Source organism: Mastigoproctus giganteus, chromosome 4 (assembly GCF_048544385.1).
Source record: "Mastigoproctus giganteus isolate SK-2022 chromosome 4, ASM4854438v1, whole genome shotgun sequence".
NCBI lineage: Eukaryota > Metazoa > Arthropoda > Arachnida > Uropygi > Thelyphonidae > Mastigoproctus > Mastigoproctus giganteus.
In genome coordinates this window covers 218,587,830-218,614,193 of record NC_143578.1, presented here as the reverse complement: position 1 = coordinate 218,614,193, position 26,364 = coordinate 218,587,830, and the positions used below count along the sequence as shown (strand labels likewise).

The window sequence follows — 26,364 nt, the reverse complement described above, 5'->3', positions numbered from 1 at the left end:
TGTCAGACAAGACTTTCCCTTAACAAACCCATGCTATGTCCGAGCTATAACTGAAGTCTTGTCTAGATGATCCTGCAGTGCTTCTTTAACCAGTGCCTCCATTAATTTCCCTGGAACAGAAGTTAAACTAACAGGTCTGTAATTACTTGTGTCGCCCTTTGATCCTCCTTTGTGGATTGGGGTCACATTTGCACATCTCCAGTCCATGGGTACCTCCCCCAGGTCCAAGGAAGCTCTCATAATTATGGCTAAGGGTTTGCTTACTTCCTTTGTTGTCTCCTTTAATATAACTGGTTAGATTCCATCCACCCCAGGTGCCTTTCTTATGTTTATTTTCAACAATTTCTCCTCCACTTTACTCTCAGTTATTACAAGATCATCTAGTTTACTGCCAGAGTTTAATACACCTCTGGCATTCTGCTCCCTGAATAAATTCTCATGTGTGAATGCAAAATACTCATTTAGTTTGTTAGCCACCTGAGCAGGATCGTCAACTGTTGAACCATCGATATCAAGGGGACCAGTCTGATTCATCTCCTTCCTACTAGAGTTTACATAAGTAAAGAAATCTTTGCTGTTTTTCTTTGCATCCCTTGCCAAAGATTTCTCGTAATCTGCCTTCACCTGCCTAACTTCTTTGTGACTTGGTTACAGACCAGCTTATATCTATCATAGGCTTCCGTGTCACCTGTTAATTTATATGTATCCCATGCATTTTTCTTCTCTGCGACATGTCTCATTAGTTCACCTGACATCCATTTAAGCCTAATCCTTGAACAATATTTCTTATTTGGTATGAAAAGCCTAGTGGCTTCTAAGATTAATTCTTTGAATGCTTCCTATTTTGAATTTACTGTTGGTAACAACATCATCATCATCATCAAATGTTCTCACCATATAGAATTTAAATACTGTCTCAAACCTCCTTAGTTACCTTTAGGAAAGCAAAAAACCCTTCCCTTTACCCCTGATATTAGTTACCTCTTTGAGTAAATCCCACTTCAGTACACTGTGATTGATCACTGCCACCTAGTGGTTCCTTTATCTGTAGATTCTTAATGCATGAAGAATCACTACTGATAATCAGATCAAGAGTATTGCTCCCTCTAGTTGCCTCCGAACATGATGCTGTAGAAAACAATCGTCCAATTAATCTACAAAAGCCTTGCTAGTGTGTAAGTGACCAACACACAAATTCCTGTCAATATCTGGGAAATTAAAATCCCCCATTATAAGACTCTCTGATTTACTGGTCCACAATATTTCCCTGTACAGTTTATTATACTCATCAGAGTCATTAGGCCTATAACACACTCCTACTCTCAATTTTCATTTCCCAGTGCTTACGTCACACCAAACTGATTCGACACTGCACTGTCCAGCCATGTCGACTGGCTGTACTTCCTTGGATTTTACGTGTTTTTTAACTAATAGCATAGCCCCTCCTCCCTTCCTAACCTGTCTATCTTTCCTGTACTCATTGTACTCTCCAAATTCATTTCTGCATATCTTATATCTGTGTGACACCGTGTCTCTGATATCCCAACAGTATTTGCATTTGATGTTTTGACCAACACCCCAAAATCATGAAATTTGTTTCCAAAACTCCTAGCATTGGTGTACATGCAAGTATACATGCACCTGTTCCTATTCTTAGCTATCCTAACACAGCCCATGTGTTTACTTGTACCACACTGACTCCCAACAGTCTCTGGAATCCCGTGCATCTTCTTTTCCAGGCTGCAGCTCATTCCAATAGAACTGAGTCAAAATGCTTTGCTAAAATTGTTCTCTACATTCAGCTCGTGATTAACTGTTCAAAATTAGCCTACTAAGTTAACTTAGTAGGCTATTTTTAAATACTTCACTTCTGCTAGAACCAGCCTTTATGTATTGGCTGACAATATGTTGGCACTTCTCCAATCAAAGGAATCTCAGAAGAGATTGCTTTGGATTAGAGGTCCAAAGGTGCCTTCATAATTAACCTCAACAGTTCAATACATTCCATGACAGCTCCCTCAAAATTACTGAGTATATGCCCTCAACACCGGAAGCCTTACCTTTATGCTCTAAAGTTTTTCCCATAAACAGTCATCTATAATTTCAAAATGTCTAATTTCATGTGGCTCAGACTCACTTCCACAGCCTCTTCTCAGCATGAAAGGTCTTTCATCAGTAAAGACAGATGCAGAGCCTATTCGATTCATCTACGATGTTAGCTGGATTATCTAAGACTTTCTCAAACCCGCTGCACAAGGGTCCAGTTTGATTTGCTTTGTTCTTCATTGCATTCACATACATAAACAATTCCTTGTCCCCCACTCTTTACTCTCTTAGCCAAGACTTTCTCATAAGCAGCATTGGCCTCCCTAATCTTATTTGTGGTACTGTTACAGATCAACTTTTACTTGTTGTAGGCTTCTGTACTTTTTGTTGCTCTATAACTATCTCATGGTATCTTTTTCTGTTCTATTTGACTGGACAGCTCTGTGATCATCGATTTTGACATCCTCGTCCTGCAATATTTTCTTAATGGTATGTATGCATTCATTGCTTCTGCTTTACAGGCATTCCGTAATTCAAATGTATCCTCACTCTGCGATCCACGTAATTAATAGATGCCATATTGCACCTTAAACTGCCAAAGTTCCCTCTCCTGAAATTAAAACTCATGCTTTTACCTTTAACTACTGCATCAACTTTCTTCTTGTTCCAACTCACGATTGCATGATCACCACGTCACAATGGTTCTTGTGCTTTAAGCCCTGATGTCAGCTGATTTGTGAATGATGAGATCAACAAGAATATTCTCACCCCTACTATTTTTTTTAATATGCTGGTATCAATAATAATCATCTGTTTTATTTAAAAAATTGTTTTTCCCATAGTGAGTTTCCCTTTCCAGTCATTATTCCAGTCAATCTGATTGGTGGGGGCAGATTGAAGTCACCCATAATAAGACATTTGTGCTTGCTTGCCCATTCCATTTGCATGTAGAGACTCTCATCATTCTCTTTACAATCTTCTTGGTCTGTAGATTACTCCCACTCTCATTAAACCTTTGCTTCCAACTAATTTTCCAAATCACACCGTCCAGATTCAGTTCTAGCAGACGCTATTCAGACCCATGCAAAAGCTCTTTTCGTCCCCTTCTATCTTCGTTGTCTTTCCTAAATACATTATACATACCATAGTGGAATTCCTCATCCCCAATTTCTGGTTGGCACCACATTTCTGTTAGTCCTATTATGTCAGCATTAGTTGTTCTAACCAGGAGTTGAAATTCAGCCATTTTGTAGGCAACACTCGTGATATTACTGTAGACACAGTTAATACTAAGTAATCTTAACATCCCCCCAAAGTTATTTCCTTTTTCCCTGCGTTTATCTTCCTGCTCATTTGAAATGTTGCTATCCTCAGAACATCTTGCCAACATCTGTTGTTGTAGCAATAGACAAGAATTCTTGAGGTTATTGCGAGCATTATTTTGACCCATATCATCAGATAATGGATCTGTATTACCTTTCTCCTTCTTTACTAGCAGTGTCCCTTAAGGTATCCTCAGTGATACTGGCAAAAATCCTTGCCCTATTGTTGTACAAAATCTTGACAAAATGGATTCCTTCAGCCTACTATGGTGGGCCATGCTGATAACCTCCCCCCTTCCAAAAGCCTTGCAGCTTTTCTCAAGCTGCAAGGCTTTTAAAGTGTTAAGTTAATCCACAAAGCTTCCAGTATATAGTCCCTCCTCTCCTGCCTGGAAAGATTTGCAGACACCATAAATAAAAGTTTTATAATTTTTGTATAATCCATTGTATAATATTGTCCTGTATTTATCCAACAAAGGGTCAGGTTGTATTCATTTAATATTGTTAGTCCCTATGTAAATAATGATGCTCACTTTACCTCTTTAAAATCTGACAATCTGTTGGTTTGCCAGGAGCATCAATTGTTGCTCCCGGCAAACACACCCTGGTTCTGGTCTTTGTTACAAAAAATGTTGCCCTTTTCCCTGACAGTAGTCTCTCAAAAAACTAGATCACCGTCAACCAGAGCAGTTTGCACTTGGTTATTCTTTTCTGGGACCTGAATCAAGGATGCATCACTTGGCAGATCTAGATACTTGAATCTCTGACTCAGAGTCTGAGCTCCGAGTTGCATTATTTGTTTCTGTGGCAAGCACTCATTTCTTCGGTGACTCAAATTCTTCTCGTAATGCATCAAGTTCTAATTTGAGATCAGTACACTCCTTACATCAGGTGCAAAAAAAAAAAATCAATTGAGCTAGGTTTGTCTACTACACCAACCTTAGAATACATGCTACAGGCTATGCAAATAACAAACTCATGACTTGCACTGGAAATGCCTGCAGGCATTTCCAAGACACAATGTCCTTGGACTTTGTATTGTAAGCGGATCTTGTAGCAACTATTATTTAGCTAAAATTTGAACTTTAAAAATATTGCAAAATTTAAATTTACGTTATATTACAGAATTTTTAAATTAACAAAATATTTCTGAAATTTAACTGTTCACAAAGCTTTAAATTTAAACTACTGAATGAAAGTTATGTGGTTCTCATCAAAATATCAATAAGAAAGGTTATCTGAATATTAAGCTTAGCTTTCCAGATATTTTACATAATTTTAACTTACAATTTACTACAGAATTTAAATTAACAAAGTATTACAGAAATTAAACTTCTGACAAAACTTTAACCACTAGTGAACTACCGAACAAAAGTTGAGAAGTTCAGGCCAAAGTATCGATAAACAAGCCTATCTGAATGCTTTCAGATAGCCTTGTTTATCGATAATTATTGAATCTGAAAGCTGTAGCTTTCTAAGTACTTATCAAAATACAAAAATAAACTAACCTAAGTGACTATACAAATCCAAACTATATATTAACTGCAGTTTAGTATATTAAATAAAAAAAACCCTCAAAATTATTTCAAAAACTAACCTGCTATGAAAAGCTTCAGAAATACACAGGTTACTAGACTTGAGTCACCGATGACCTCCCGGTTACATTATTCTCTAGGGCAAGCATCCATTTTTTCTAGTTACTCAACAACTTCTAGCAGTGTACCAAATTTTAACTTTAGATCGGTACACTTTGTACAATGATGACAAAGAAAATAATAATCGCCAGATGAGCTATGATTATCCACCAGATTGACCTTGGAATAAATGGCACAGGTTCTGTAAATGACGAAATCATGATTCCCCGGAAATCGCCATAGACTATTTCTCTATCAGTCATGATATCCTCTGACGAAGTGTTAAAGGTGGACCTTGTCACAACCATTGTTAAATTTACTAAATATCACAGAAAGTAAAAATTATATTTATAATATTTTAAAAATTAAATTTACATCTACTACAGGAAAAAAAGCAAGCTTATATTAAAATAAACATAACTATATATTAAGTAAATTATTTAAATACAATTATCCAACCTTTCAAACCTAATCTAATCCTCTCTAATCACTAATGCTCTCTGCATTTAGAAATGTGTTTAGTCTTTAGAAATGTGTCCGCTCACTACGAATGCCAAGCTACTTTGTTATTTTGTTACCATCTATTATGCTTATTTAGAAACTCAGGGAAGATTTTCATAGCACCTACTTGAATGTTTCTAGGCAATTCATACATAAACAAATACTTTATTTGAAACTTTTAAAAACATTCAATTCTGCAAATTGCAGCATCTGTAGACCAGGTGCTTGCTAGGAGATCTGATTGAGATGTTTAAGGCCTTGAATGGATTGAGTAAGCTCAATGTTGATGCCATTCTTCCTCTTACTGAGATTCCACACATGAGGGACATAAATTCAAATGAGGATGGTTTCAGGATAGATGTGCAGATGGCACCTCCGTAGCCAGGTGGGAAGGAGCAGCAGTGCGTAGCACACGCTTCTTGATTAGACCGGGGTTCAAGCCCGTCACCACCAAATATGGAGGATGCGGAAAGGTCAGGGAATGACCACCGCATATCCCAGAGCAATATGGCCTTAGTTGCTAATGCTCCTAAAAACCAAATAACAAACAAACAAACAAACGATGTGCAGAAGTTTGCCTAGTAACAGCATGTGGCTGATTGTTTGAACAAACTTCCATCTGTTGTGGAAGTGGGTAGTTTGAATAAATTCAAAGAAGAACAAGACAAATTCTTGGAGAGGATGATGGGTGAGGTGGGTAGTTTCTTTTACTTTTTTTGTGCTGATGCCCTATAAGCTTGCTTTCTTTCATCGATTGCTACTGCTATACTAACATATATACACAAGCATACTCCGCAGAAACCCACTGATGGTAAGTGTGTGTGCGTGCATGAATCTTTATGTGTGCATGCACGTGAGAGAGAGAGTACTCCATAGCCCACTCATGGTAACACACACACACACACACACACACACACACACACACACACACACACACACACACACACACACACACACACACACACACACACACACACACACACACAGATGCATGGTAGTGTAATGTGCAAAAGGGCTAGATTCTGTTCCACAGAGGACAGTCAAGTTGATCAATGCTCTGTTACTTAGAAGCACTCTCCACTGTGTCTCTCAGATGTTCAGTTTTTTCTGTAAGCTTTCTTATATAGATATTTCCATGGACAGTGCTCTTCTGAATTTGCAGATGTGCATTGTCCATAATTAATTCTCTCTCCCCACACCAAATACATGTCTTAGCTGATCAACATCTATCTTATAGAACCACCTTTTCCACTCCCTCATTTGATCCCTTCTGTTCTGTTATTTGCAACAACTGTCCTTCACATATATTGTCTGAAAATTACAATCAGCAAAAATTCAAACCCTTTGGTTAACAAGAATTTTTTCTCCTCTCAGCCTTCAAACTATATGTCTAAAGTAGTAAAGGCTATATTCATGTTTGTGGTCACAATAAAAAAATAATAACAAAATTTAAGTTAACTTATTTTCTGTCTTGAAAGGATTTTAAAAAGCACCAACAAAAAAATCACTATATGCTTGCTAAGGGCTTCCTCGATTACTCTGCAGATAAGCATGGTGTGATGTACCTATCCTGCAGAGGAGAAAATATAGGCTCAGAAAATGCATGTAGTGTGATACTGCTATTATAATAATATCTGCTGATATTATTATAATTCATCTGATCAACTGATGTAGTACTGCCACTTTGGTTAATTAAGGCTTGAAGTGGTCAAAACCATGTTTGACCTCCACAGCAAAGTCGTTGCCTCTCTTCCTTCTCTTTCATTTTCCAGCCTTCGTGATGAAGCCAGATATTCCTCTCATTTTAAGAGTTGAGATTTAAAATGGTTTGTGCATGCCTGATGCTAGATAATCCACTTTATTGGTAACAACTGATATCATGCCTAGTTATTCACATTCTTAGTGTTACCTTTTGGTAATACTTTAGTACAGGGTTTCCCAAAATGTGATCTGTGGCCCGGTACTGGTCTGCAAACAACTTTTTTAAAATATTCCTATAAAACTATAAGAAAATTTCCTGAAAAAATGAAAATGTAATAAAATACCAAATACCCAGTTATACTAAAAATACTCATTAAATAAATATTTATGTGCCCAAAAACAGACCCAAAAATATGTAAATTTTATGTAAACTTTTGATAATAAACAAAGAAATGAATTACCTATCTTTTATTCATATTTATTGATGTTAATGAATACCTAATTGCATTATTACTGGTATGTTAAATGTCCTAATGGTAGTATCATTATTTCCTGAACCTACGAGTATAATTATTGAAAATGCATTAATTTTTATAGCTATAGGTGGGCCGGGAAAAAAAATATCTGCAAACACCGGTCCACGGTTGAAAAAGTTTGGGAAACCCTGCTCTTGGAATTTGGTCAACTAAGTATGATCTTGCTTCTTCTAATCTGCTAATAAAGACTGGAAGGAATTTAAGTAGTGGTTATAAGGGTAGGGACAATGCTAACAACAGCTATATTAAAGAGTTGGGTATACCTTACTGTGGATGTGTGTATGTATGGAATATCTCATAATTTCACACATATTTCAACCAACTTTTACTTCACCCACATTAATGTATCATGAATAATCAAATTAATGGAACAAACGTAACTGTAAAAAGGATGTCAAGACTTCATAATTCTTGAAAAATTAGGATTCTCTCTCTCTTTCTGTCTTGTATTTTACCGGTCAGCTGGATTTAAACTACCTAGTAAATGCAGTACTCTTAATGTTCACAGCAGAATAAACTTCCCCTTACTTGCATTGTTATTGCACTACTTTTAAACAAACCAAAAGACTAAATTTTTAGCATTGCCAAAAGACTAATCTGTCATTTATTTAAAAGATCAGATGGTTATTGTTTTGGGTTTTACTTGGCTCTTGTCAGATATTGGTTAATTTTTAATTATAATTTCTTGACAAAACAGAAGGAATGACATTGTTTTATGTGAGCTACCATGCAGTATATGTCAGGTAAAATTGCTGATTCTAAGTGATCATTGAGGTTTATACCTTGCTGATCAACTTCACCTGCAGTCTTAGGTTTTGATTTTAGTCCTTGAATATGTGGAATATACTCAGAGTTACTAATTGGCCCACAGGCATGAAGATGCAAGAAAAGGATTTGGCTATTGCAGGATGACAGGACTTTTGCTGACATTTGACACTTACATATGGGTTGCCATATATATATATACATCTCTCTCTCTCTCTCTCTCTCTCTCTCTCTCTCTCTCTCTCTCTCTCTCTCTCTCTTCCCCCCCCCCAGGGTTCTCCTTTAATTAATCCACAGTCGATATGATTCTCCAGGCTCCTGATAGCACTTGTCCAGGAGACTGAATTCTTTTGGACTTTATAGGAATCTCTCCTGGAATGAATGGAATTATTTAGTGGGGTTTTTTTACTTAATAATACAGGTAGCCCTCGATTTGCACTGGTCCAATTTGTGCTGATTCGCAATAGCGCCGATCACTAACCACAGCGCCATTTTTATTTTTTTAAATTTATTATGTTTTTTTTTTTGCAAATTTTTTATAAATTGAAAGTTTAAAATCGTCAGACAAAATTTATTGGCATTATACTGTGCTGTGCTATGCACTGTTCATGTGATTTACGACAATCTGAGGTAATCAGCAATTGGCGCATCGATATCAGAGACAAGAAAGATTCCCGCTGTCAAAGTAACCACTCGTGGATGCAGGTAGTAAAGATCCATGCAGTGAACCATTCAGTTTGTTGTTGTTTACGCTATTTACACGTGTTGGAAATTTACTACGCTAACGTTTTTTATTAATTGTACTATTAATAAATTAAATAATAATAATAGTAATATCCGTGTGCAGTTTTTGCCAGTTATGTTATAAAGTTTTTAATTTAATAAAATAAAGAGATGCCATGTCTGGTAAAAAAAAAGTCCATTGAATCCTAGTGCAATATTCGGAGGATGGAATCTGGTGAAAGCCTCCTTAATGTGTGTAGGGCTATGAATATGCCTCCATCAACTATTACTACAACTATGAAGAATCCTAATAAAATAAAACAATCAATGCAAAGTGGTAGGTAAAATATTTGGTCCCCGAAACCTAACTCTTTGATTTCCGATTGACTCCATTACATTAAGGGTTCCATTTGTGCCTGTCCCCCCAGGAACCTAACCCTGACATAAATCGAGGGCTACCTGAATCTCAAAACATTAGTTTAAAATAAGTGTTTACTCTTTCTAAACTGAAAACTCTGTTTACAGTTTAGAAAGAGAAAACACTTTTTAAACTGTAAACAGAGGTAGTGCTATGTGGGCAGAGTTGTTCAATATGTTCTAGCCTTAATTACATTAGTTTTATACACTACTCTTCCTAGTTTGGAAACAATTTCTGGAAGGCATTAACAAAATTATAAGAATAATCTTAATTAGCTACTCTTGGAAAGATTGCCTAAATATTTCTGCTACTGAAACTAGATCTTTTGGAGGCTGATGATACTATGCTTAAAGAAATTCAAAATGCAGTTGCAAATTAAATAAATGATTAGTGGTTTTTAAAGTAACTTTTATTGATGATTTTTAAATTAACTTTTTTTTTTTCATTAAATAGAATGAGAAATGCTTAATTGTGTGTAATTAACAAATATTTCTTAAATTTGGAGGTCTAAGTTTGAATAGTAACAATAAAAAAAAAAGTTAGACTATACATAAACACATGTTATGGACTGTTTTTGTGATCTTTGACTGTGGTAAGTAAATTAAAAAAACACACTTTTTGTTATCAGTTTTAATAATTCTGTTATTACACGATTACATAACAGTATCACAACAATAAAAATAATCTTGATTTAGTGTTTTCTAATCAATAAATAAAACAGGTTTCATTTTTCATTAAAAGAAGTTTTTCAGTCTATAAAAAACTTGAATTTTTTTACCAAGATAAAACCTCCTTTTTTACCTAGGTAAGAGTACTGCTGTTGCAGACAATTACAGTGATTGTAGACAAATTTGATTTTGTCTACAATCACTGTAATTGCCAAATCACTGTAATTGATTTGATAGTAAACAAATTTGATTTTGAATTAATTATTGGCTAAATCTATTGATTTAGCCAAAAATTTTGGGTTAACCATCTCAACCATCTCGATAACTGCATTTTACACGACATTGCTAGCACTGCCTTTAGATAATGCGATACGTTTTGGTATGAGATATATATCCATGTATATTACACTTATGAGATTAAAGGAAAGGGTTTTCCTGGGGTTATGTTGGCCTTAAACATCATTTGATTTCAATTTAATGAGAACTGCTGAAATTCATAAGGGATGCAAATGCTAAATGGAAAACGTTCCAGAAATGGCACAGATTATACATCCAAATTTGAAGATGAATAGAGAAACAGAAGTTGATGAAGGCATTTCTTTGATAAGCCAGAGAAGACAAAAAGAAAAGTAGCTGAAAACTTTAAATAATGAATTTCTCCTCTTTATTTTACTTATATTTGTAAAATATAAGTAAAACGAAGAGGAGGGGAAATCAAATCTAAATTTATATGGTTGAACAGACTATCAGTTGGATAGTCTGTTCATATCTCTTTTTTTCATTTTTTGCATTATTTTATTTTATAAATTTATTAAAGCTTTAATTTATATGATATTTATTTCATGGAAATAATGTATATTTTAGGGCTTTTTAATTTGCGTGGCAGTGATATAGAATATATTCCAGTATTTTTTGCTTATGGCGTAATTACGACAGAAACAACTTAGTAAGTATACTCTGAATGTTTCTTTATTTGAATTATTTGTCATTAGCTTCTATTTGGTAGTTTGCCTTAAGATAAGTTTCATCATTATTTATTTATTTTTTTTTCTTATGTATTTGAGTTTTGTGTTTCATTTGCCATAGTGCATTGTTTTCTTATACACATTAATAAAATAGCAAGCCTTAATTAGTGTGTGATTATAGTACTGAATAGAAAAGCAGATAAGTTTGAATGAAGATTTTATTTAACATCATTGAAGAATTCTCATAGGAGGAAAATTTTAATATGTATCTCTTTCAGTGTTTTGAAGAAAAGTATTATAATCAGCTGAAGTGCCGCCTCCATAGCCAGGTGGGAAGGAGCAGCAGTGCGAGCACACACTTCTTGATTAGACCGGGGTTAGAACCCATCACCACCAAATACGGAGGATGCAGAAAGGTCAGGGAATGACCACCGCATATCCCGGAGCAATATGGCCTTAGTTGCTAATGCTCCTAAAAACCAAATAACAAACAAACAAACATCAGCTGAAGCTCCACATTTACCCAAAAAAAAAAAAAGAAAAGAAAAAAGAAAAAAAATATATTAAATTGTATCAATACATCTGTTTTAAGAACTCTCCCCCCTTCTCATCCCTTCATTATAAATGTTAGCAAGACTAGTCTTCAAAAATTGTTCTTTACTTTTTCCCTTTATATGGATACAGAAGTTATTTTTGTAGATATTAGGAAATGTCACGAAGTTATAGACTTGGATTATTGTTTTGTTTTTGTTTTTTTGACTTTCTCTTGTTCTGTGCACTGATTGGAGTCTACCTTCTGATGATTGACAACCTGTGGCAGCTTAGTTGGATGAACACTTCACCATCTGTCACTTATTTGGATAGATCTGGATTTAATTCCCATCTGTGACTGGAGGAATTTCTGGTCAGTACTACCAGTCAACTGAGGCTTTATTTAACTGATCTCAGGCAGAGGGAGTAGGGGCCCCCCACGTGTTATTTTAGGTTTTTCAGCATGCACAACGTGCACATTTGTAAGGCAGTTATACTATATAGGTATAAGTGACAATCTTGAGCACCATTAAAATAATATTTAAATAATTCTTAAATACCTGAGAGAGAGTTCATTGATCACTAGAAATGCCTATTTGGTTATGACAAGTTGGCTCCTCATTGTTTTGGCATCTGAGAAAGTAACAGCAACAGCTGGTGTGCGTGTGAGAGAGAGAGAGAGAGAGAGAGACTGGAATATGGGAGTTGAAATGTAGAAAAATATATAGATATGATTATCTTTGAAGAGGGTCCTATTGGATAGCCCAATGGATGGTGTTGCTAGTTTTCACCCTATAGAAATGTCATAAGCTAGTGAAATACTTCCCATCAGGACACCAGAATTTTTACAAATTTCTTTCATACTTTGGCAACAGGGGATTGGTTTCTTTTAATAGAAACTTCAGTTTTTTATCCTACAAAACAAGCAAACAGATCATAAAGTACTTTCAATTTACAGACATGATACATTGATACCTCATGGTCTTGGCTGTTAGAATATGATACCTCACCGTCTTGGTTGTTAGAATATGGAATGAAGACCATGAACTTCATTGCATATTGTAACACAGTCTGTGTAGAGATGATTCACATTAGTTTCTTTTTAATGGTATTACCAATACTATTGTGACAAAAGGAATCATTATGTCATAACAATGCATAATCTTTTTTACTCAATTCAACTTTTCTCTCTCAATCATAGTATAGTTGGTGACAAGTTTTCTCCATCTTTTTACAAAAACTCAGTTTTCTCCTCCATCTTTTTCACTTCTCAAAAAAATCATAAAACTATGTTTTGAGAAGTGAAAAAAAATAGTTCTCAAAAAATAGTTTTACTATTTTTTGAGAAATTATAGTTGTTAAAATTGAAATTTTTAAAAATATTTTTCCAATTTCTGCGTATTTTCATTAACAAAGCAGCAGATAAATGTGCTAGTCTACATTACAAACTAGAAATGTGAGACAGTAGTGCTGTTCTGTAATCTATGATTATTTCATCGTATACTTGTGTGATAAGAAGTTAATTAACAATGTCTTTCATTAAGATGCTAAAGAAATATACTATGTAAAATTTCAGAAGTCATATACAAAAGGTTTTCCTTGTATTGTGAAATCCGAAAAAAAGTAACATGATTGTCTTGTTTACTGTATGTAGATGTAATTTTTCAATTTAAAGTGGTAGGAAACATGATGTAATCAGACATTAAGCATAAGGACAGCATGCAGGGCACAGAAATAAATGCAAAAATAGATTTAAATTTCATAGTGACAATTATGTCATACATGCTGAATGTTTATTTGCATCTTTTGTCATAGAACATAATCTTTCCCCGAGTTGTGCTGATCATGCAGGAGCATTGCTCAGAAATTTGTTTCTCAATATAGTGTAAAAAAAAAAAAATTGCAGTTCTTGAATAGCAGGCATTATGAAATCGTACAGATAGAAAAAGAGGAGGTAGTGACACTCTGAAAAATAGGCTATTTTTGATTGTTACAGATGGCAGTAATCAAAGTGATTCCAAGCTTATCCCATTGTGGTGACCTTGGTGCACTTGGTGGTAATATGCTCTCTTTGTTATCTTATTACTTTGTGTGCTGAAAAGGGAGTTGCAGGCCTTCCTGTGAAATTTTATGAATATTTTGTAGGACATTTACCACCGTCTATAAGAAAACTGCTAAAAGGAAAGATTTAAGTAATTTAAATTGATGCATGCTGCCACTAAAATAAGAGAGATTTTGAAGCATACGTGTAATGTGTCTGGTGTTATTTCACTAGACACATTACACATTTTTCATTTCACTTCATCAGAAAGCCAATGGTGTCACTAGCTATCTGGTGAAATGTGTAACTAGACTGGTAGAACAGAATCAGCCTTTGGTGACAAGTCTATTTAAAGAAGAGGTTAGAAAAATAGTGAGAAAAGCAATATGAGCACTTTTCAGAATTACCAAATTGAAACATATAACAAGCAGTCACTAGCATGTGTTGCTAATTTATATCCAAATCTATTTTTATAATCCAATAATGTTTTAAAAGATGATAAATTAATGAATTATTTAAAGGCTAAATGCACAAAGCATAATTCCATATGGGTTTAAATTAACTATGTAATATCGGTGTAGATACGCCATAGTTAACCCATAAAATAATACTACATACATGGTGTAAAGGTATCATTTCAAATTATATCTCATATTGTGGCTACCTTCACAAATGGTGCCATCTGGGTGGTGGTTCTCACTGAGAATAAGTAACAGTAATCTTCTCTACTAGAGAAGCATTACTTATTCGAAGTAGTGCAGTACCTGGTATCTCGTTGTGAAGGTAGCCACAATATGAGATGTAATTTAAAACAATGCCTTTACACTATGTACATAGTTTTATTTTATGGATTAGCTATGGTGTATCTACACCAATATTATATAATTAATGAATTATGCAAGAACTTCTGAATTGCAAACTTCCGGAAAAAGCAACCTAAACAGTCAAAGCAAGCTGATAATTTTTGCATACTATCTTCACTCATGCAGAAAGTCTGTTCAGGTACTTCTCTTTGGGCTTGAATAAAGCAATTTGCTTGTTTGTTTTAAATGTTATCCCAAGTTCGAAAATTTGAGCATATATCTTAAATCCATCATATTTCACATCCATGTACTAAGCTCATTACTCCTAGATATGTGGAAGAATGTTATTTACAAATTTATTACACCAAGTTTTAAATCTTCCATTTCTATTTTGGAAGTTGATTACCATTGCAGACTAAACCAAATGTGATCTGACTTTTTCATAAGCATTTCTACTGCCAAGTTTATGTAGAGTTTAAAGAGAAGATTTTGTTCTTTTGTTTAATGAGAAAAGTACTTTATTATTGCATATGACTGCATGGTGCATACATTCAAATTGAATTTTATCAGTGGGAACTGTGCAATGTTCATATTGGCAATCAATTGATAAAGATATAGATGAAGCAATAGATTTTTTGCAGTTCATTTCTCTCAGTTTGAGGACCACCCAGAGCACTATTATGAAAGAATTAAGACAAGTGCATAAGGAAGCATGAAATATAATAAATTATCCCAAGTCATTCTTGATGTTTTAATAATTCCTTATAGCAAAGCCGAGAAATTATTTAACCAGGTGAATAAAAAAAAAACTGAATTCAATTCTTCTCTTTCTAGTGAAGCTTTGGAAATGCTCTTGACAGCAAAGTCTATAGAGCAGTGCCATTTCTATAAAAAAAACTTTGACTCATCATTTTTGAAGAGGTTCAAAGTCTGAAACAATATCTTTCTCAAAGAAGAAAGGTATTGTTGTTGAAAGGAGTCGTAATCTGTGGATATCTAACAGACAATCCAAAGAGAAATTCTCAGATCAAAAAATCCTAGGTAAGTTAATGTCCTATGTCAATAGACAGTCCTATGCTGTATTTTTCAGCGAAATTAAATTTTTAGTGCATTGTTGACTTTACAGAACCTCCTGTTTCGGTCTGACAGTTGTCTATTCTCCAGCATTTTGAAAGTCAAAAGTTGGTTGCTATGATAATATTGATTACATTCATTATTTTATGAAATTAAGTATTGAAATGAATAGTGTACTTTATATAGCAAATATAGATATGCTGCTAGGACAGCTCATGGAGTTTATCAATGACCTGCAAGGGTTTTTATAGCAGGGACAAACAGGTGATTATCCCATTGAATCAGGCATGGTTAGGCTACATTTTCAATACTGCATGCAATCTGGAAAGCTCATTTTAGGAAGGATGTGAAGAATAATTAGTCAGGGACACAAAAGGGTACTCTTTAGTATTAGTAATAATAGTGGCAAATTTTGCACGAAGGCAAGCTTATACAAGCATTAACAAAAAGAAAAAAAGAAATCCCACATTACTTGTCCATCCCTTCTAATACCTTGTCTAGTTTTTCCTTGAATTTATTCAGACTACTCACTTCTATAACACCAGATAGAAGCCTTTTCCAACAATAGACTACCCACTGACTGAAGGCAAACTTTCACACATCCATTGTGCGGCCATCCTTCCTCAATTTGAATTTATGCTCCCTTGTGTGTGTGTGTGTGTGTGTGTGTGTGTGTGTGTGTGTGTGTGTGTGTGTAGTCTGAGCAAGAGAAAGGTTGCTAACTACATTGATCTTACTCAACCTATTCAAAGCCCCAGGCACCTTAATCAGAAGTCCTCGTAGATGCCTAGTCTCCAGACTCTGCAATTTGTAGGACTGAAGTATTTCTTGGTAAGAGCATTTTTTTGTTCCCCTCGCTAATGTTGTTGCTCTTCCTGCACTTATTACAAGATCCTTCCTAAAATGAGGCTTCCTGACCTGTATACAGTATACTCAAGATGTTGCCTTATATAATAGGATAATCACCTTTATCCTATTGGCAAAACTTTTGTATATCATTCAGAAAACCCTATAAGCTGTCCTGAGCTCCTCTGCACTTACAGAGAACTTCATGTCTGACTGCACACTTAGCATTAGTAGAGGCATACGATGCAAGAAAGCAAGCTTATACAACATCAGCCAAAAAAAACCCCATCCATTCACTCCAAAAGTTTGTCCAGTTCTTCCTTGAATTTATTTAAGCTATCAACTTCCACAACTACAGATGGAAATTTGTTCTAGCAATCAACTACCCCTGGCTGAAGGCAAATTTCCACACATCTATTCTACAACAGTCTTTCCTCAATTTGAATTTATGCCCCCTCAGGTTCGTAATCTGAGTAAGCGGGAGAATCCCATCAGCATTGAGCCTGCTCAAACCATTCAAGACCTTATACAGCTCAGTCAAATCACCTCGCAGGTGCCTAGTCTCCAGACACAGTTTCTCTATACTTGTTCTAGCAACTCTACATCCTTCCTAAAATGAGGCCTCCAGCCCTGTACACAGTACTCAAGGTGTGGCCTGACCATTGCCTTATACAAAGGGATAATCACCTCCTTACCCCCAGGTAAGGAGGTGATTATCCTCCTTACTGTGGGACTGCAAAGTTTAATATGTCATTCTGGGATAACTCTAGTTTAATATAATGGTAAACCTCAATTGTCATTTCTCAGCCCATCTGTCTAATTTTTGTAGACCTTGTTGCAGTAGCATATCTTGGTTACTGTCATTAACCATCCTGCTAACTTTTGTATTACATGCAAACTTAGATATTTAGCCTAATATACTTTCATCAATATCATTAATAAATATAGGAGACATCACTGGACCAAGTACTGAATCTGGGAAACTCCACTAATAACAGTAGTGTAAAAAGAGCTGTGCCCATTAATAACAACTCTTTATTTTCTCCCGCTCAATCATCCCTTTATCTCTTACCAAATAAGTCATCATTTATGCAGATTGCAGCCTGTAAACTATGCACCTACAATAGATAGACCTGATTTAAGTATTTAAGGCTTTAAATGGATTGAGTAAACAAAGTGCTGATGGTATTCTTACTATTTCTGAGACAAGGCACAATTTCAGTTAAAAAAAAAAAGAAATGTTACGGAATATATGTATCAAAGTATACTTTCATCCAGAAAATAATTGATTTTGGGAATAAACTTTTATCTGGCATTGTTAAAGGGGATAATTTGGTAAGAGACTAGTGTAGTTCCCCCACTCCTCCCCACCTGATTCTATATAAGCTTTGCTTCCTTGTGTTATTTTGCCACCACTAATATTAATAAGATTAAAAGGAATTAAATGAGGGTCTAAACATACTTCACATTCCTTGACTGGACAAAACTATGATAACAATTTTGAAACTTCACAAGTTACTGTGCATTATGATTGATGTTGCTATACTATGTTGCTATATTATGTTAGTGGTGTAAATTTAATTGAGACATTAATGCTAGAAGGGTTTTAACACTTGCAAATTTTAAGTAATTAATCTAAATCTATATGATCTGGAAAGAATTTCTTCTAGATTCCATGATTACAGTAGCTCTTTATCTTGGTCATCAGTACATGGTATTTAGTTTATGTACATTTAAATTAATCCTGTTAAAATTTACTGTTGTTGTTGTTGTTGTGGCATCTGCACAGTATTAATGATGCCTTAGCTAAATAATCACCACTGAAAAAGGAGATTGAAGTTAATCTACGATACCTTGTAAATTGTGTGAAAAGGTAAGGAGGGGAATGATATATGGTTTACCTTTACATTTGCTTTGGTGAAATTTCAATCCCAGTCTAGCAGTGTACTTTAAGCTCTCTCTCTCTCTCTCGAATCCAAGCCTGATGACTGGGTTCAGCTGAACCTCAAAATGTTGCCAAACTGTTAAGTGTAAACTGATATGTTTCACTTCAATAAACATTTAAAAGCTCTATCACATAGTGTAGCTATTTTTAATTTCCTTTACATCATACCTTGTAAAGTTTCCGAATTGTTATTAAAATTGTTTCTTATGAAACAGAGTAATTCTCTGCACATATGTCACCTGAGGTCAGTCATGAATTGATTTCTGCTCTATAGAAATCTGTTATGGTGTGCAAAAAAACAAACAAAAAACCCTGTCTCTATTCCTTTTTCATGAAAGAAGCTTTGTTTTTATAATGATGAAACCTGTTGATCAGTGCTTCTTTCAGGGAATCCATTATTTTGTTTTAATTTCAGTCATTCATGAATCATGATAAAAATTCTCAGAAACCTGGTAGAGAAAATTGCTCTGCAAGGTTATTCAGTATTTGTTTGTTTTTGAAGTCTGAAGTTATCTTGTTAACTGGATGAAACCAAGTTATCTTTTTCAAGGCGTGTTCAGTATCAGCCTTAAAAAACTTATCTGGTTTCAGTGAGATATCTCTCGCAACCCTTTCCTCAAATTTGCATAAGCCATCTAATTCTACTAGATTAGATGGTAGTTTTTTCCAACAATTAATAACTCTGTGGCTAAATGATAATTTTCTTATATAAAATTTACATCTCTCCTTTCTTAATTTAAAAATATATGTCCTGTAGTTTATGCCATCAGTTAAAGGGAAAAAAGTAGATCAAAATTAGTAAACATGAGTTAAAAAAAAACTTCTAGACCAGAGGTGGTGAACCTTTTTAAGGGTGCATGCCTAAATTGGCTAAATCTTTTAAAAAAAAATACCCTCGCATGCCACTCGGAATTTTCCAAAGTACAGTATTGTTATTTTTCTCATACACGAAAAGCGTGTTTGACAAAAGCTTAACCAAAAAAAGAATGAAATAAAAGACATTATTTCAAAGATACTTTAATAAACGTATTAAAATAAAATCCTTCATAACAGAAATGTAACTTTTAGCTTACAGAACAAATTTAATATAAAATGATAAACATCTCTTATATTTTAAATATGAAACAACAGTGAGACTTCTGTCGCTGCACCATTGATGACAGATACTTTACATCAGGCTTATACTTTATAACTTTTAGAGTTATGCATGCAGCACTAGCTTCATCTGAACGACTACTCCTATGACCAGACTTAACAAAGGTCATCACTGAGAACAATGACTCACAAGAATATGTTGATGAGAAAATTGTTAGTAATGTTGTTGTCAGATTTTTTAAACAGAAAAGGTTTAGGAACTTTTAATACCTCATTTTCTGCAGTTTTCTTTGCCAATGCCATCGTTGGTGCCTCCGTAGCCAGGTGGGCACGAGCAGCAGTGCGTAGCACACGCTTCTTGATTAGAATAGGGTTCGAGCCCGTGACCACCAAATACGGAGGATGCAGAAAGGTCAGGGAATGACCACCGCATATCCCCGGAGCAATATGGCCTTAGTTGCTAATGTTCCTAAAAACCAAATAGCAACAACAGCCAATGCCATCACTAATCATTCCCTTTCAGTATTTTCTAAATCATTAGCATTAGTAGAGGCATATGATGCAAGAAAGCAAGCTTATGTAGCATCAGCCAAAAAAAAAAAAAAAATCCACTCCCATTTCACCCCTCCGTTCGTTCGAAATACCTGTCCAGCTGAGCCTTAAATTTATTTAGGCTATCAACTTCCACAACAAGGGATGGAAGTCTGTTCCATCAACCAACTACCTGCTGGCTAAAGGCAAATTTCCACACATCTATCCTACATCTGTCTTTCCTCAGTTGGGAAATCGATAAATTTTCGCCTTCAAATGGAGCTGCGCTGAAAATCAATCAATTGCATCTCAAAATCATCCAGGTTGATCCACTGCGACATTTTCAGGTTCAGTTCGACTAGTTTTACACTGTCTGCAAACTTAATGAATTTTGTAGTTTCTTCCAATTCTCTGAACTTGACAAATCTTGAAGAAAACTGCTCAATAGTTGACTCAATTTTTTGGGATGCTCTGAATTCCACATTCCCAAAAAATTTGTATGCATGCCATAGTTTTGCCACCCCTATTCTAGACAATATTAAAAGTAATTTTTCTTTAGTTTGTATTCTGTTTTAGTTTCAATCATTTAGTATGAATTGCTTTGTTCTAAATTCTTTGTTCTTTGATTTATCATGTTTATAATTTTCAAATGCTGTTTATAGTTTATTTATAGATGAAAACAAGCTGACACATTCTATAAAACGGCAACTACAAGAAGATTCTTCAGAAAAATTAAAGGTAGAAATTCGACCATATAGACTTATAAAGGATTTTATATCATGGCTAATAAATCAGAAAAATGGTAAAGTTTGGGTAAGTTTTTACTTTGTGTAAAAGTTTATTTACAGTAATAATTAATATACACAGAAAAAATTCTTTATATATATATGTAATATTATTAGAATGAGAAAATATGTTTGAAATCTAATATTTATCTTTTGTAAATCAGAAGAGTATACAAGTTAATTCTACAGTATAACACTGAAATATGAGACAACAAGCAGCATGGAAATCAACATGTATTAAATATTAAAATGTTTATAAATGAGAATTAATTGCCTGCTTTATGCATTGATGGGTATATTGTCTGTGGTCAGCACCCATCAAATAAGTAAGTACATAAAGTAATTAGCATATTGCTGTCTGTTTCCGTGTATTTCTTATACCAGTGTTATGTAAGCCTAATAATAAAACCATAATTTAATAGCTTTGAGTATGAAAAAAAATGTTGCTAATGTGAAATATAATTCTGTAATTAAGCTATATCATTAGGGTGGTAATAATTTTTATATTAGTTAGTGTATAGGGACTGTTATATTAACCTAATAGGTATAGCCTAATAGTAAAGTAATTAATGGATAATTAATGGAAATATGAAAAATCATCCAAGAAATCATAACAACCAAACATACATTTTATTGCATGTTTGGTTGTTATGAAATGATAAGTTAACGTAATAATATTATGTACTGTAAAGCAGCAAAATAAGTCCTCAATATTTCATTGTTCCTCCTTGAGGTGCAATTACAGCCTTGCAAAAATCTGGCATAGAGTTAATCAACTTCTGGATATACAGTTTCCCAATTTTGTGTTACCACACCCTTACAATGCTCTCCTGCGGGCGCCTCCGTAGCCAGATGGGCAGGAGCGGCAGTGCGTAGCACACGCTTCTTGATTAGACTGAGTTTGAGCCCGTGACCACCAAATACGGAAGATGTAGAAAGGTCAGGGAATGACCACCGCATATACCCGGAGCAATATGGCCTTAGTTGCTAATGCTCCTAAAAAAAAAAAAAAAAAGCTCTCCTGCAGTTGAATCTTACTTGTTGTCTTCTTCTGAGCAATTTTACACGACATTATGTACCAGCAATTTTCAATAGGGTTCAAATCTTAACTGTTGCCTGGCCAGTCCAACACTGTATGCCAGCATTTCTGAGGTATAACTGCACTTAAGGGAGAAAAACGAGGGAAAACATTGGTGTAAGTATGTTTTAAGCCTTGTGAGACAAGAAGACAAACTCATCATTAAATCTAAATAGCATAAAACTTACCAATTTTGCTGTGTGGCAAGGTGCTGAGTCCTGTTGAAAAATGCAGTTTTGGATGTCTGTGAGGTGATCCCTAATAACGGGTTTCAGACACTCCTCCAAGATAGCTTCAGCATTGGAGACACTCCTCCAATGCTGAATATATCTCATTAAATATACAGCCAATTTTTAGCTAATTTTCCCTCTTGGAAATATGGTAATGGATGTACAGTAGATATGATTATATACACTATTCACTTTTTCCCAGACTCCAGTATGAAATTACTAGTTCATTGAATACACTACTTTTTTTCATAAGTTGTTTTGGGGAAGATGATCATACCCACAGTATATCTGAAACCACAGTATGAAGTGGCATGTTATATTGAGGTCATAATAGTAGTAGTAGTAATGGAGGCATGTGATGCAAGAAAGCAAGTGTATGAACTTATGTAGCATCAGCAAAAAAAAAAAAAAAAAAAAAAACCCAATTTCACACATCCATTTCCTCCTTGAATTTATGTAAGCAATCACCTTCCACGACAGATGGAAGTTTTTTCCAGAAATTAACCACCTGCTGGCTAAAGGCAAATTTCTGCACATCTGTTCTGTAACTGTCTGTCCTCAGTTTGAATTTATGCCACCTCAGGTTTGCAACCTAAGCAAGTGGAAGAATCCCATCAGTGCAAATGTAACCCCAATTCACAAAGGAGGATCAAAGGCTGACACAAGTAATTATAGACCTGTTAGTTTAACTTCTGTTCCAGGTAAATTAATGGAGGCACTGGTTAAAGAAGCACTGCAGGATCATCAAGACAAGAATTCAGTTATAGCTCAGACGCAGCACGGTTTTGTTAAGGGCAGGTCTTGCCTGACCAATTTGATTGGATACTATGATGTAGTCACAAAAGAACTGGATGCAGGGAATAACTTTGATATTATATATTTGGATCTTAGAAAGGCTTTTGATACTGTTGCACATGGAAGACTGCTGCACAAATTGGAACAGTGTGGCATTGGAGGCAAATTGCTGCTATGGATAAGGGGATGGTTGAGTGGCAGAAGACAGAGAGTGGTAATCAATGGACACTGCTCAATGTGGACTAATGTTATTAGTGGAGTTCCTCAGGGTTCAGTGTTGGGTCCGTTGTTGTTTTCGGTGTTTATGAATGATATTGATGATGGGATATCAAGTTTAATGTCCAAGTTTGCAGATGATACAAAGGTTGGCAGGGTTGTTAAGGACATTACTGACGCTATGCTGCTGCAACAGGATCTGGAAAGGTTGAACAAATGGGCTGAGAGGTGGCAAATGAAGTTTAACATTGACAAATGTAAAGTACTACATATGGGAAACAGTAACCCCAGAGCAACGTATCAACTCTGCGGTACTACACTGACAGTGGTGGAGAATGAAAAGGACCTGGGGGTAATTGTGCAGGCAGATATGAAGTTCTCTGAGCAGTGCAGACGAGCTGCAAGAGTAGTTCATGGTGTCTTGTCAATGATATACAGGAATTTTTCTAGCAGGGATAAGGAGGTGATTATTCCCTTGTATAAGGCAATGGTTAGGCCACATCTTGAGTACTGTATACAGGTCTGGAGGCCTCATTTCAAGAAGGATGTAGAGCTGCTGGAACGGGTACAGAGAAGGGCAACAAGATTAGTGAATGGAACAAAGGGTTGCTCTTACGAAGAAAGGCTTAAGTTTTGCAAATTACAGAGTCTGGAGACTAGGCACCGGCGAGGTGATCTGATAGAGGTGTATAAGGCTTTGAATGGTTTGAGCATGCTCAATGCCAATGGGATTCTTCATCTTGCTCAGAATAATCACCTCAGAGGGCATAAATTCAAATTGAGGAAGGACGGATGTCGGATAGATGTGCGGAAATTTGCCTTTGGCCAGCGGGTGGTTGGTTGGTGGAACCGATTTCCATCACTTGTTGTTGAAGTTGATAGCCTAAACAAATTTAAAGCTCAACTGGACAGGTGTTTCGAACGAACGGAGGGATGAAATGGGAGTGGTTTTTTTTTTTTTTTTTTTTTTTTGGCTGATGCTGAATAAGCTTGCTTTCTTGCATCATATGCCTCTACTAATGCTAATGCTAATTCAGCATGCTCAATCCATTCAAGCCCTTATACACTTCAGTCAGATCGCCTCGCAGGTACCTAGTCTCCAGTCGCTGAAATTTGCAGAACTTAAGCCTTTCTTGGTAAGAGCACCCCTTCATTCTCCTCATCAATCTTGTTGTCACTCTTTGTACATGCGCAAGCAACTCAACATCTTTCCTAAAATGAGGCCTCCAGATCTGTATGCAGTACTCAAGGCATGGCCTGATCATTGCCTTATACAAAGGGATAATCACCAACTTTTCCCTACTATCAAAATTCCTGTATGTCATTGACATACAGGAATTTTGACCTGCTCTGTCATGACTTTTTTTTTTTTTTTTTTTTTATGCGAACCCCAAACACGAGAAGTATGAGAACCTATAGTACTTAGTACCATGCTTGGGTTGGAGGTTCAGAAGATGAAAGAAGATATTTGTTGACATTGGACTTGAACTTCTGTAGATTGTAATTTTCAGGAAATACATATGAAGGAAGGTTGTTCCAGAAAACGGCAGTTGAATGAATAAATGAAGAAGATGAAAAGTTGATTTTTGGGTGGGTTTGAAATTGGATAGTAAATGGATTTTGGCTGGTGGCGGCATGTGTTCGGGCTGTTTTGAAAGAGAGAGCAGGAATTATAGAAGCCAATTCAGAAGAACAGTGCCCATGGAAGTATCTGTAGAAGAGACATGCAGCAGAAACAGTACGTCTATGAGAAAGCGAGTGGAGAGACTCTATTAGAGATGAATCATTAATTTACCCAACTGCCTTCTTCTAAATGGAATCAAGAAGCCTGAGAGAGGTTTTGGGGGCACCACCCCAGATGTGGGAACAATATTCCATGGCAGGGCGGATTTGCGATTTATACAGAGTGAGCAGCTGTTTGGAAGAAAACTGACGGCGAGGACGAAAGAGAAAACCAAGTTTTTTAGATGCAGAGGAAGCAATATTTGTAATGTGCTTGTGCCAAGAGAGATTAGAAGTCAGGGTAATCCCCAAAAGAGATATATCATTTTGCCTAGAAATCGGAGTGTCACCAAAGATAAGCATAGGAGCAGAAGAATCCTTTTTTGTGTGATATAAGACAAGACTGAGTTTTAGAAGGGTTGAAATCAACTAAGTTGTCTTTCCCCCACAGGAGAATTACCTGAAGATCGGCATTTAAGGAATTGTTAGCAGATTTTCAAGAAGTTAAAGCTGATTGAGCAGGGCAAGGTTTCTCAAAATGGAAAGTGGAATGCAATGTGCTATCATCGGCAAAACTATGGATAGGATTTCCAGTCAATGGAAGAAGGTCATTGATATACAAGAAGAAAAGAGTGGGGGAAAGAACTGAACCTTGGAGGACACCGGCATTAGTGGAGAAGTTAGAAGACAGAGAGCCATCTACCATCACCTTCAGTGAGCAATCAGAGAGAAAACTGGATAACCAATTACTGAAAACAGTTGGCAAACAATAATATGGAAGCTTGTTTAAAAGACCTTTATGCCAAACACGATCAAAAGCCTTTGAGATGTCAAGAGCAACTACTTGTGTTTCACCGAACCTTTCCATTGAATTAGTCCATAAATGGGTAACATAACCTAAAATATCACCAGTGGATCGACACTGAAGGAATCTATACTGACGATCGTTGATCAGACGGAAGGTTTCTAGGTAATTTAAGAGTTGGCGGTTAATTGATTTCTCCATTACTTTAGAAAGAGTAGAAGTAATTGCAATGGGACGATAATTGGATGGGAGGGATTTGTCACCCTTCTTAGGAACTGGCTGGATATGAGCAAATTTCCAAGCAGAAGGAAAAACACCTTTGGAATAAGAAAGTAAAAAAAGGCAGCAAAGAGTAGAAGTAAGTTCAGGAGCACAGGTTTTGAGAACAAGTGGAGAAATACCATCAGGACCTGGAGCTTTCTTAGCATCAAGATTCATCAAAATCCTTCTGATATCCTTTTGACGGAAGACCACAGGAGGCATTGAATGGAGCGTGTTGGGAATGGTGAGAGGTGTTTTACCAAGATCATTAATACATGAGCTGGAAGAAAAATGGGATGCTAGCTGGTCAGCTTTATCCTTGGCTGA

General features: G+C 35.6%; 1 protein-coding gene across 1 annotated transcript in view; it reads left to right on the top strand.

Moving 5' to 3' along the window:
- The window catches only part of LOC150087411 (xaa-Pro aminopeptidase 1-like), a 532,432-nt gene that overhangs the window by 277,280 nt on the left and 228,788 nt on the right, over window positions 1-26,364 (top strand). Inside the window, exons 11-12 of the mRNA XM_090372051.1 lie at window positions 11,179-11,260; window positions 20,808-20,958. Of these exons, the coding sequence (XP_090228177.1) occupies window positions 11,179-11,260; window positions 20,808-20,958 (233 nt within the window). The remainder of the gene's footprint in view (window positions 1-11,178; window positions 11,261-20,807; window positions 20,959-26,364) is intronic.